Source organism: Sarcophilus harrisii, chromosome 3 (assembly GCF_902635505.1).
Source record: "Sarcophilus harrisii chromosome 3, mSarHar1.11, whole genome shotgun sequence".
Taxonomy (NCBI): domain Eukaryota; kingdom Metazoa; phylum Chordata; class Mammalia; order Dasyuromorphia; family Dasyuridae; genus Sarcophilus; species Sarcophilus harrisii.
In genome coordinates this window covers 346,380,982-346,395,144 of record NC_045428.1, presented here as the reverse complement: position 1 = coordinate 346,395,144, position 14,163 = coordinate 346,380,982, and the positions used below count along the sequence as shown (strand labels likewise).

The 14,163-nt window shown below is 31.4% G+C and overlaps 1 protein-coding gene across 1 annotated transcript in view; it reads left to right on the top strand.

Annotated features, from left to right (window-relative positions):
• LRP1B (LDL receptor related protein 1B) overlaps positions 1-14,163 on the top strand; it is a 2,378,573-nt gene that overhangs the window by 1,771,342 nt on the left and 593,068 nt on the right. The window contains exons 36-37 of the mRNA XM_031963676.1: positions 10,841-10,975; positions 11,601-11,730. Coding sequence (XP_031819536.1) covers positions 10,841-10,975; positions 11,601-11,730 — 265 coding nt within the window. The remainder of the gene's footprint in view (positions 1-10,840; positions 10,976-11,600; positions 11,731-14,163) is intronic.

The window sequence follows — 14,163 nt, the reverse complement described above, 5'->3', positions numbered from 1 at the left end:
TGTTTAGTTTTTTTATTTTTAGCATTTTATGAATTTTTCAATTCATTATTTTCCTTATGATTTCAAGTCTGAAGGATGAATGAAATCATGAATTTCTATATTATATCGTTTGCTTTTCTCTTTCCTGATAAAAATTTCATTCCTTACTTTTACTCATTATTTGTTGCAACACAAAGGAGTACATTTGGGAAGTGAGAGTGCTACATTTTTGTTTCTCACAAATTTGATGGGAAAAGAGTGGCAGCATTTTTTGAAAGAGGTCGATGATTTTGTAAAGTAATATCTTTGAGTAGGTGTCCCCTCAAGATAAAAGTATTCAAAATACTGTCTCAACTTTACAGCTAGCCTTTGTAAACCTAAAACAGAATAAATTAGCATGATCCCCTTTTAGAGCTGCTACCCAAATTCCTATAATCTGAAGATGATGAGAGTGTGACAGGAAATTTAAGATCTCATATGCTACCTGAAAGTCCAAATTAGGCACAGAATTGCTGCAAGATCTAACTTAATACATATGAAAAACAACACAGTTAGATTGCTTTGAAGAGGTGGAAAAAGTGAAAGCTTGGGAAAATGTGAAAGATACTTTTTGTTACCCTGAGAGCAAACAGTTCAAAACCTCAAAATAGAATTGCTTTTATAATAACTGTTTAATGCAAATTCTATTCAAGATATAAAAGCCAGATGGGCATATATTTCTTGTTTGATAAAAGAGTAATTTAAGAGAGAATGTACATTAACTAAGGTTTCATAACACTGTACCTTAAGGGGATTAAGATATTCAAAACCTTTGAAGTCTGTATATTTTATTTTATTTACTCCCAAGTTGAAGTTCTTAGTGATTTGTTTCTATAGGAAAATTGCCCATTAGAGTTTGTATTGATTTGCCTTTCTCAAAATGAGAGAAACAAATGTAATTCATTAGTAGGTTATTACTGACTCTTCTTTAATACTGGGCATCAAGAACTTTATCTTTATTAACCAGAAAAAATGTTTATGAAAAGTACTTACTAAAACTGGAAATAAACAGAAAGTCTAGCTTAGTCTATGCCTGTGTTCAAGTTCAGCTGTCATCATAATGTTTACCACTGTCACTGAAGCCAATTTCCTATATGCTCAGAAAGACACAGCAAGTCTTTAGATTATTGATATGATGATCTAATCACTTCCCATGAATAGACTTGACCAAGGTGTAAGGAATTTGTTTGAGTTATCTTAGGACCCTTATTATTGGTACATTTTTGGAGCTAAATAAATGATTTAGCATTTGAACCCTTATAGTATCATTCCCTGTCTTCTGCACTATTTAAATTTTCACCTACTTTAAACAACCATATTTAATCCCCACATTCCTTTTGAAGCTTTTGTAGATCATCTGATAAACTTTTACATCTGTAACTCAACTCTGTAATTTACCTTTTAATGATATACTGCCTTACATTGTCTCCTAATTGTATGTTTCTTGAGAAAGCAAGAAGTATTTATTAAATGTCTACTATGTGCTAGACTGTGTTAAGTACTTTATAAACATAACCTTTGATACTCACAAAAACCTTATGAAGTGGGGACTATTATTATCCCTATTTTATAGCAAAGGAATCTGAGGTAGAAAAAGATTAACTGATATGTCCATTATCATCCAACTATTAAGTGTTTGAAGTCATATTTGAACTCAGGTCTTTGAACCTTCAGTCTCAGCACTTTATCCACTTTTACTCTATGAAAATCTAGCTTGTCTTGAAGAATAAACACACACACTATCATCAATGGTCATCCTTCTTTCAGTATTTAGCACAATGCTATGCACATAATAAGTATTCAATAAAGGATTAATTTTATTAAATAACTATTTATTAAGACACTTCTGACCTTTATGTATCACCTTCCTAAGACCACCATCTTGTCACCTACATACATTCAAAGGAAGTTTTCTATAAGATAGAATGAAAGCATGATCATTTAACTATGCACATATAGATGTAGGCCATTTTAATTTGCAAGGTCACAGTTGCTATAAATCTTATCATTCTAAAAATGAAACACATTATTTATGAGTTATTCTGCATTCTCCTTTTATGGCATTTTAGTTAGTCATCCTTTTGACAATCTGGGTGAATTCCATAGATGTTTTAGCAATATTATATTTCTAAATAATTGAAAGGAAAATCAAATGAAGAGAAGTGACAAGAATAAGCATTTTTATAGCAGCTGCGGTAGCACTCCACAAATATTATCTCCTTTCATTTTCACATCAACCCTGTGAGATAAGTGCTATTATTATTCCCATTTTACAGCTGGGGAAACTGAGGCAAAACCTCCACACAATGTTTTTTAAATGATTTGTCCAGGAATACACAACTAGTAAATGTCTAAGTTGTAGTTTGAATGCAGGTCTTCCTGATTCTAGGCTAGTGTTCTATCTATTATGTTACCTAGCTGCTTCTAAATTTCAGATGGAAGTTAATATGAATAAAGCTTTCTTTTTCCTTTCCAAGTTCATGAACCCCAAGTTAAGAACTTCTTAAATAGAATGAGAATGATCAAAGTAGGTTAAAGTTTGTTAGTGAAGGTATCTTGGATGAAATCACAGAAGATTATTTTATAGCCTATTCTTTTAGAGTCAGTTGTAGTACATTCCTTTCCATTTTCTGATCAAAACTAATCAAGCTTCCTCCCCCAAAAAATGAATAAGCAAAACTCTGCCATTTTACATTATGATACCATGTATGGTACTACATGTCAAAGAAAAAAGAAGAGTTTGCTGGTCCTGAATTTACTATTTAGCCTTGGGCAAATTATTATCAAAAAAAAGTAAAACATGTTTCCTTATCTGAAAGATTTTGTCCAGCTCTAAAAGTACAATTGAATAAAAGAAGAATTATGAATTTTGATGGGAGCATGGAATAAGTCAACACATATAGCATTTGAGTTAGCATATATTTGCAGCCTTTTCTGGAATGAATTTATTCAATCTTCTCTACCACTTTTGACTGATAGAACTTTAGAATCTAATACTTGTTAGTGTGGGAAACTTTTCAGAGTAGCATGTTCCTATTTCTTTACTAACTTAGGTCATCATCATCAGAAATGAATAGCATTTTTATAGAACTTTAAGATTTTTAGGAAGCCTTAGATATATTTGTTTTGATCCTCAAAATATCTGTGAGGTACAGATATATATTATCCACTATAACACCTATCTGCTTGAGAGATTCTGTTTCTATAGAATCTATAGCGTTTGTTATAAAAGACTTTATAACTCTTATTTATTTTCCATATATGTATCTCTCCAGCTTGATCATAAGATCCTTGAGATCAGGGAGTATATCTTTTAATTATTTTGCCTCCATTCTCTCTCAAACACTTAATGGACTACTAAGACAGCAGATATCCAGTTAAATGTTTATTAGGTAATGATATAATGATCCACAAAGTTGGGAAAGGACTTTTAGAAATCAATATATCCATCTCCATGCCTCTAAGTGAGACCATACATAAGCCATCACTGCAGTTTGTTGGCTAACTATTTTATCCTCAAATATCATTGGAGAAATGAATTTTTCTTCAGTAATTAACAATACTTAATTAATTAATACTTCTTTATGTTTTGCCTAAATCTTACAGAAAGAATATAGACTATTTTTCTTTTATTCTATCTTCACAAGTGAAAGAATAAGCAAGTTTTGACCTTATACACATTACTTACTATTTTAAAAAAGTTATTGTGGCTCTTTTTTCTTAAACCCAAACTATATTTATGTTATTTTCTTATATCTTTTATTTACAGAGTTTCCAACCCTATGACACTATTGTATTAACTAATGAATAAAATACTATTAATTTACTATATTTTGCATATAGGATAATTGATTTTAAGTTAGAACAAACATTCGGAATGATCTTATTTTATTTCCTCATTTTAGAGTTTATGGAATCTTAAATTTAAAGTCTAAACATTTTATTTTACAGATGAATTAATTCCATTCTCCATTCATTATTTCAAGTGATTTCCTAAAACTCTGTTCTGATCTCTTCACCCCTTACTCAACAAATTTTAATGTCTTCTTATTCCTCTAGGAGTGATTATGCTCCTTCATATCTAGCATTCTCCTGTCTTTCCAATCTTCTTAGTCTCTAACATATACTCTTTAATCCAGGTTCAATGGCCTTTTGACTGTTCCATGAATGAGGTACTTTTATCTTTTGGCTCTGGGAATTTACTCTGGTTTTCCCACATGACTAGAAAAGTTTCTCTCCTCTGCTCAGACTACTGACTTCCTTAACTCCAAGTCCATCAAATTTTCCACCCTCTTACAAGAAATCATGCATAATATGCATTTATTCCAGTGATTACCCTCTTTTAAATATTTTCTATTTATTCTGTATATAATAAACTTTGTATGTATTTGTTTGCATGTTGTCTCTCCCTTTAGATTGTAAGCTCTTTAAGGGTAGAAATTGTCTTTTGCCTCCTTTTTTTGTATCCCTAGCACCTAGCACAGTTTTTGGCACAGAGTAAATGCTAAATAAATTTTTATTGAGCAAAGCTAGTTGAAAAGATAAGAAAATTGAAACCCACATAAGCAATGTGATTTCCTCAGCATGACACAAGTAATAAGTGGCCAAGATAAGAATTCATTGCAAGCCTCTGATCCCAAATTCAGCACTATACCATTCAGCAATATTGATTTAAACACAACTTCTGACTGATGTGAGAATCTTTTTTCTCTTTTTTTTCTGATTTTCTTCTTAACTACCATTTTCGATCTTATAATTTTGCCTATCTTCAATTCAATTCAGTAAAAAAAAAATTGTTAAGCCATCTATATACAAGGTATCCTGCTAGGAAATTTAATATTGCTGAAAAGACAAAAAACAAACAAAAAAACAAGAATCCCCAACCACAAAGTTCTTGCATGTTTCGTGGAAGACATATTATAGAAACAAAAGATGCCATTTATTTATATTTGTTAGCAGTAGAATTAGGAAAACAAATACTGTGAGGATTCTGGGCAGATGGCAGAGTAAGTCAGAAAATTTCAAGTTCTTCAAATACCCTCCTCCCGCCATACAAGACAAATGCACCTCAGGGAGAACATAAAGGGCTAAAAGCAAATAGGAGTTGGGCAGAATAGTTGTCCTCCAGACAATGGAAGAAGATCTGGAGAAAGATACTATGACTGAGGTTTGGCCCCAGTGAAGGGTAAACATCTCCAGGCTAGTTGTGCTAAACAACAAGCAGAAACCCTTGGAGTTAATTGGGTTGGGAGACAACCCTGGATGCTGCCACAGAAAATTTCCCTTCCTAGGCAGTGTGGCGAGTCAGGCATCAGAGCTGGGCTATCAGAGATACCGGTTGCCAATAAATAAGGGATGCCGAGGTCCTGGGTGAGAAGGAACTAGCACATGCCCGGCGAGTCCTGAAGCAGTGGGGCAGGGATTCTGCTGACTGCTGGCACTTACCCGAGGGTGCAGTTCTCTGTTTGGTCTTCTAGGCCAAAAGGGAGAAGTGAAGAAAGACTCAAGACCAGAGGGACTATTCCACCCTGCCCCTCTACAAGATGGACAAGAAATGATTACACTAATAATGAGCTATTATTTTAAAAATAGAACCAAAAGAGCAGGCAAAGGAAAAAAGAACTAGGGTTGAGGCCAAAAATATTATATCCAGCTATGATAATGAATGAAAAAATGAGATATTCAGAGACTTGCCAGATCTTCAGGACTTTGTGGCAAAAAAACCTGAATGTAATAAAAAAAAAATCTGACATAAAAGTCAAGATCAATGACTCATTTGAAAGGACTCAATAAGGATAAACTCTTTATGTTTTATACATGGAAATGTAAAACATATGTCTAAAATTGTCATTAGTAATTGGATAGTTCAAAAGAAAGATTAGAGTAAAGCTGAACATGATGTGATTTTGAAAGTAAAATTGTGTAGGAAAAGATAAAAACACTAATTATGTTATATGAATGAAGTGTGAGAGCAAGAACTGACACAGGAATTTGGGGGAGGAATTCTGGCAGTTCTGAAATCCTATTCACATTGGGAATGGGTTAGAGATATATATTCAGAAGAGTATAAAACCTTCCAAAATTTCTAAAGATATAAAAGGAGGAGGATGTGTAAATTAATGGGAATGGGATAAAGGAGGGAAAGAATGGCAAAAGAGGATAAAGGAGGGATCCTTGGGATGCCGAAAAGGTTAAATAATAGCAAGGCAAGTTAGGGAATAGAAATAAAGTAGAAGAGTTTGCAGGGGTAGAAAACAAAAGATATGCACAAATATAATAGCAATTATCAGGAGTAGAATCTGTTAGAAAAAATGTAAAAATAGGGGTAGTTACGTCTCAGACAAAGACAAAATTTAAAAAATTTCAGTCAAAAAAGAGAAACAGATATCAGCCATGCTAATATCATTTTAGATGTATGTATTTGTGTATGTAAATATGTATATGTGCATGTATGTATGTGTTTATATGTGTTTGTATGCACATATATATATATATATATGCACATAAATATATTCATACTTAACTACCTGAGGAAGGTGAGGGGAGGACAGAGAAAAAAATAATAAAATAAAAAGTTCACAGCAGAGAACAACAACAAAATAAACCTATAAGGAAATAAAGAAAAGATGGACAGTATATTATAACGTATGCTTTCTTAAAATAGAAATTTATTGTTTACATATTTTGAATCCTCTCTTATGTTCTATGGCACACATGAAAATGTTTTCTCTCTTTTTCTTTTCTATTTTTATTTGTTTAAATAGAGAAATATATATATGTTTTAAAGTTGTTGAACTTGGCTTCACTATCATTCTATATATCCTTTAATTGCAAATAGTGATTTTGAATTGTTTTCCTTTTCTCTTAGCATTATTTGGTGGAGGTAAAATAGGGTCATAGTAAGGGACAAATAAATCGATTGGTTCAGAAAGGTAGTAGTACACAAAATATGTACTGGGCCCAGAGTCAGGAAGACTTTAGTTCAAATCTGTTGTCAGAACATAGTAGATATGTGACTCTGGACATGTCATTTAACTTATCTACTTCAGTTTCTCTATCTGAAAAATGTGAATAAGAATGAATAATAGCTGTCATCATCATTATTATTAGTTCACAAATTTTTATGGTCTATCTGAATCATTATCATTGAATTGCTTCAACAATTAACATCATTGGAGAAGTCAATCAAACAGCATTGAGTAAATATTTATCATGTGCTGGATACCATACCAAGCACTGATTCACACACACACACACACACACACACACACACACACATCCACAAATTTCTTGTTTTTAAGGAGCTTACATTCCTGGGGGAGATTACAAGCAAATAACTATAGATTTAAGATATATACAGTATACATGAAATATATTTTAGAAGTAGGGCATTAGTAGTGGGTAGCATAGAAAATGTCTTCATTTAGACATTTAGAGCTTCACAAAGCTCTACAATCCACAAAGAATCATATATCCCAATGATTCATTGCTTTGGCCTCTTCAATTTACATACCTGAATACACAATCAATTATTTCAATAAAATATAGGGGATAGGGATTGCATTGTTTTCTGTTATTATATTACAGGGAAGTGACACACATTTTGTTATTCAGTTGTTTTCAGTCACATCCAAATCTTCAAGATCCTGCTTGAGGTTTTCTTAGCAGATACTGGAGTGGTTTACCATTTCCTTCTCTACCTCATTTTGCAGATGAGGAAACTGAGGAGAAACAGGGTTACACTTGCCTAGGGTTACACAACTGGTGTCTGAGGCTGAATCTGAATTTATGAAAGTGAGGCCTTGTGATTATGATTTACTATATCTAGCTGCCCCTACCAACAATTTCTTGCACATAGGATATACTTAATAAATATTTATTTCATTAAATGGAATTGAATTGAATCTTACCTTTCTTTCAAGGTCCAACACAATACTTTCTCTTCTGTAAATCCTTCTCTCATCAGTTAATGTTTCATCCTATCTAAAATATCACACATTTTGATTTTATTATTCTAGCTAATATGTGTGTGTGTGTGTGTGTGTGTGTGTGTGTGTGTTGACAGGCAGCAGTTGTCATTCTTCTTCGAATTTCCTAAATAGAATCTAAGACATTACAGTAATAGTCCTACAATAAATATTGATTGATAGATATACATCAATTAAAAATTTTGACTTATATATGCAGTTAGGAATGCAATTGCTAATCTACCTCACCAAGCTATTTTTACAGAGATATCTTAACCACTTCTACTTCAAATGATTTTGACCCTATTGTATAAAATTTGTGGTAGAATATATGGGTCATATATCCAAAAAGGAAAAGTATCTTAGAATGAATTTTATTTGAAAATGAATTCAAAGCTTTATGAATATGCATATTTATTTATTTTCATGTACTTTCTGTTCAATGTAGTAGAAGGAAATTATATTATTTTAAAGGAGATTTTTTTCTTCCTTCAAAAAGCCAAAAATATTTAATTAAGGATTTTAGTTTCAGTGATTGCACATTAATTATTTGTGGATTTGGCCTAGTTTCTTCTTTTGCTTCTCTAAGTTTTTTTGTCTTATTTTGGTTTCAGCCTATGCATATAAATCTACAGAAGGGAGAGAAATACATACCTACATATTTTGACGAGCCTATAATTTACTAAGGCTATTCCTAACACCAATATATTCTTATCTATGACGTCTTCATTGGTTCTCCTCATTCTTTTTTTTTTTTTTTTTTTTGGTAATCATGTAATCCTCCATCCTTCTAACAAGTCAATTTATACATTTATTACTTCAGAAAATTTTATTTTGTTTTTATTGAAAAACCCTTCTTCCAATTTTTTTTTCTAGAAACATTTCAACCTTTGTGATAATCTGAAGAATGAAGAGCTATTTCTCAAGCATTTTTACTTTCTCTTTTAGGAGAGAAGTCAACCTGCACTTAACACACACATACATTGCCAGTTATTTTTCGGCTATGACAGAAAGAGAAAGATCACATATCTTATTCAGTTCACTCAAAAATTGCCCATGTCTTTCATACTTGTGGAAAATAAATTCTTTAGACTTCAATCTTCTCTTATTCTTGGTGATTTTCCCCCCCTAACTCCTATAATACTTTCCTGTCAACCATAATGGGGGCCGTAGGAAAAGAATTGGTTTATTTGTAGCATTCTTTTGAGGTACCTTGAAATAAACAAACAACAATTATAAAATTAGGTTACCCTGTTTTCAACTTTTATTTTTTTTGATTAGAAAGTCACTCCTAAAGTTGAAAATCTATATAAACATATCATTCCTTTGTGTATATATCCAGAATTATGGTGCTCTCATTTATAGATTGAAATACCTAACAAATTATCAGGGTAGAAACTCATTTACTGATGTAACTTCTTTGTATATATGTATATACATGTGTGCACTTCTTTTAAAAAAGGGGAAATCACTGGCTCATCTGAAACTTATAGTCTTGAGAGTGCCTAGGATGCTAAGATGTTCACAAAATTATCATGACCACAGACTTGGGATATGCCAGAGTCAGAACTTGAACACATTTTTCCTTATACTCTACTTATATTCTTATTTATATTCTACTTTTCTGATATGTACACATAGTCAATCAGTATTGTATAGCTCAATTGCATTAAATTTAATACCCAGAAGACAGTAGAACAATTATTAAACAATTAGTTTTTCAGCCTTCATCAGTGGATTCAAAAAAAAAAAAAGGAAGGAAAGAAAATAGAAAAGAAAAAAAAAAAAGAAATAAAGTTATAATGTAATATTCCCATGTCTTCAAAAATATTTTAATGCATCTATTTTCAGTTATCGTATGATCTGTTAAGTACTATATAATAATCTTTTCAGTAGCCTCCCCTCTCTTTTTTAGTCTCTTGATTAAATACTTTGCTATAGATAATTAAATAGTTTACCAGAATTCTACACATATTAATGATTTTTTACCTATGACATTGTAAGCCTTTTCAGTGAGTCCCTGAACAACTTTAACCTTCTATTGTGTGATCTTGATATTGGATTTCTTAGTAATTCTTTGTCCATTCGAAACTATCCTTTCATAGTGATAATTCTAGAGATGCACAAAGGTTTTAATACTTCTTAGTTTAGAAGAAATGTTTGAATGAGTTGTAGGAAGATTCCATGAAAGGGAATATTAGGGGGAGGGAAAAATCAAAGTAAGTGTTCTGCAAATTCACTACTTTGGCACTATAATAGTTATTTAATTTCCTCATCATGGGTGCCATCCCATTAACAAATCAACCCATCTAGAAGAATTTATTAAGTACCTGCTGTATTTCAAGTATACTGATAAGTTCTGGCTCTCCTTATAAATATAGATTATGATACCTCTATACCATAGTGATGGATTTATGGCCACAAAATCCAATCAATTAGAGACCATGGTTTTAAAAGTGTGCTTTTCTAAATTTAGCTAGTTTGGATCTTGGATGAGAATAGAATTGGTCTCTGAAGATTTAAAGTATATCAAGCTTGGAATAGAATCAATCTAAGGCTGCTCATACAGTCTTCAAAAATACAAGTTCACCTTCCATGTTTTGCTGAGGCTTCAAAGTATGTCTTTAATGAGAGTATACTTCAAATACAAAAACATTGAACATTTTATTAAAATTATATAGTTGTAAATTTCTTGACATTTTGCATAAATTCAAAATCCTGAAGATATTGTGCTTTAGGACATTCAATGGTAAATATCTACAGAAGAATGTTTCAATTAATTGTTTCAATTAATGATTCTGTTACAAAATGATGTCTTTTAATAATTTTAATTCTATTCTGTGTTTTATCTATAGAAAATGACACCATCTACTGGACAGACATGGGCTTCAATAAAATTAGCAGAGCTAAAAGAGATCAGACTTGGAAAGAAGATATCATTACAAATGGTTTGGGAAGAGTGGAAGGCATAGCAGTTGACTGGATTGCTGGTATAATCCATGACATTCTTTACCTTTTTACACCAATTTTGCTAGGGGCTCAATCTGTTTGTCAAAATTCTGTTTCTGACTCATAACAATACACTTTTGAACTTGTAGACACGGGGATAAATAACATGTTTTGCTTTCAGCACCATTCTTTCTAATGCTTCAGAGCCTCTGGATATGTTTTTTCTTTTTTATGTAGAAGTAGATTATCCAGTGTTAACTTCGCCAAAGTCTCCTGAGAACTCTACAAGGCAGGGAAAAAGAAAAAAAAAATTGTCTTAGAAATTCTTTTTTTATCTGAAGACAACTGGAAAGTTAAAATGCACCCAATAAACTGGCAAAAGTTTCAGTTTATTTTTGCCAGCTAAAAGTGCCAGAATATTATTTAATCTGGAAATCCTTGAGATCACTTTTGGAAATATTGATAAATTAGTCACTATAGTCTTCTGCTAACAGGAAGATGATGAAAACAAAACAAAAAAATAAACAAAAAAAATAAGAAAAATAGATTAAAAAGCAACCTTTTCAATTATGCTAGTAATACTGAAATTTAATTTTTTAGCATTTCTTTACTTACTAATTTTTTTTTTACTAATGATATTATTAAAATGTTTTGTCTTTCTTCCAGGTAATATATATTGGACAGACCATGGCTTCAACTTGATTGAAGTTGCAAGACTTAATGGTTCATTCCGATATGTAATCATTTCTCAAGGCCTGGATCAACCAAGATCTCTAGCTCTACACCCAGAGAAAGGGTAATTTCATTTCAATATATATATATATATTCATTTCAATATATATATATTCAATATATATATATATAATATGTGTGTGTGTATATATATATATATATATATATATATATACACACACACATATTATATCTAGAAATAGAGCAAAAGAAAGAGTGAAAAAGAGAGAAAGAGAGAGAGAGACAGAGAGACAGAGAGACAGAAGAAAGGAAGGGAGGGAGGGAGAGAGGGAAAGGGGAGCAAGAGAGAAGGAGGGAGGAAGAGAAACTGAGAAATTTTTTTAAGAGCAAATTTCCATACAGATTGTATTTTAGACATAGCATTTGGAATAAAACCCCATTAGGCTTAAAATTAATGTAATGAAAGAATTTAATTCACTATATTGATTGCTTTTGTCTGTGTACACACATATACATATATACATTTATGTATGTCTATACACATAATATGCATTTACATGTTTATATATGTGTATTGTATACAAATAGTATCTCATTTGATAGCAGAAGTCATGGAAGTGTCCCAAGGAATTTTAAAACGAATATTTCATTGCATTATACTTTTTATCTATACATTGCTTATAAGCTATGTTATTGTTTTTGTCTTTTTAACTCTTATCTATTAAATACTCCCTACTAAATACTATTAAATTAAATAAATAAATATTAAATACATTTTCTGCAATTAGTGAGCCTCTAGTTGCCCAATCTAAAAGCCTTCTCAGTTTAAAATTAAGAGAAGCCTTTTTGACCATCTATACTTGGTATCCTATTACTTCCAAACTTAACATTTCTTAAATTGAACTTACTTTCTTTCCCTTTTTCTCAACTAACCCCATTTGTGCCAGTGGTATGACTATTTTTTCAGTTTCACAATTGAGAATTAGTATCATAGGTTCTTCTATCTTTATTCATTAAATCCTATGTGCCATGTTATGTCATTTATTTCTTTAAAATGCATTTTATATTTGTTCTTTCCTCTCAATTATAGCTATTATCATAAAACAGAATATGTAGTTGAGGTTCAATAAATATAGATTGGTTAATTTAATATGTTTTTTCAGAACTTTATACTATTCTCATGCTGTGACAAAAACAATTCCTTACAGAAACGTTTTAATATTAATTTGGAATATATCAGCCAAACATTTTTTCTGAAGGCTTCAAGATAAGAAAAGACACAACCTATTAAAATGATGGACTTATCAGCAGGAAAATTTTATCTTAATCTACAAGTTTTGGGAGCATGTGTCTATAAATCCTTCATCACACATGTTTATTGATATAATTTACCCCCAAAAAATTCTAGTGGTAGATAATATAAAATTGAACATATAATGGCTTCTGAGTTCTATTACATAGTCATTTCAGAGTCAAAATCCATATCCCAAGGGTACAGTATAGCATTTCAGTATTCTATTTGAAGTTAAAACATGGTAGGTATTTTTGCTAAGGGAAAAGGTGAACCATAATGAATTAAATCAGCTGAATCTGAGGTATTAAATGTACCTTGAAAAATGAACATGAACAATGGCATATATGATACCTTTTTTAAAATATAAAAATAGAAAATCCATATGCATTAGAGAAGTATGAAACTCGTTCCCTTCACATTTATTGATTTTTCTTTTCCATGTCTGTGGCATAGCATCATAGAAGCTGTGTATGTAAATATGTGTACAAATGTATATGACATGAAAAAATATACAAAACACTGGATTTGACAACAGGAGACAAGGTTGCAAATAACAGGTCTGTTAAAACATTATTTTTGTGACATTAGACAAGTTCCTTCACCCTTATTTTCCATTTTCATCAGCTGTAAAATGAGAGACTTGGATTGGGTTTTCTAAAATACCTTCTAACTTTAAATCTTAAAATTCTACATTTGCGTGTATGAACTTTTTGAAAAGGCCAATTTCTAGCTAAGCTGTTCAAGAAATTGCTTCAGTTAACATAACTAAATTTAGAGGTGAAGGTTGTTTATATGGTACACATGAGGAAAATTCTTCTTTTTTGTGACCATAAACTTGGAAATATAAATCTTTTGATGACAGTCCTCCTCTAGTGTGCTGTTTTCATTCCATACCACTTCTACATGTCAAACACTTTTGTCATAAGTGTTAAATCCTAGACTACTGACAAAATTTTCCCCAAGAGACTCAGTTCAAGTCTAGCACTTCTACCCAAATATCTCATTAAAGTGTGACAAAAAATCCTTTCCCCGGCCACCCAAATGGGACTATTTATAAGGATAACTATATCTCTGTTATAATAGATAATGACCTGGGATTCTTGGTCAATATTGACCATGGAATAAGAATAAAATCTACTTTGTGTCTGATAAAACCTGAAAGAGAACCTGTATACCTCTTAAATGACAATTAGTTGAAATGACAAGCAGAATAAGTCACCATGGCCTTGTTTTATCTCCTAT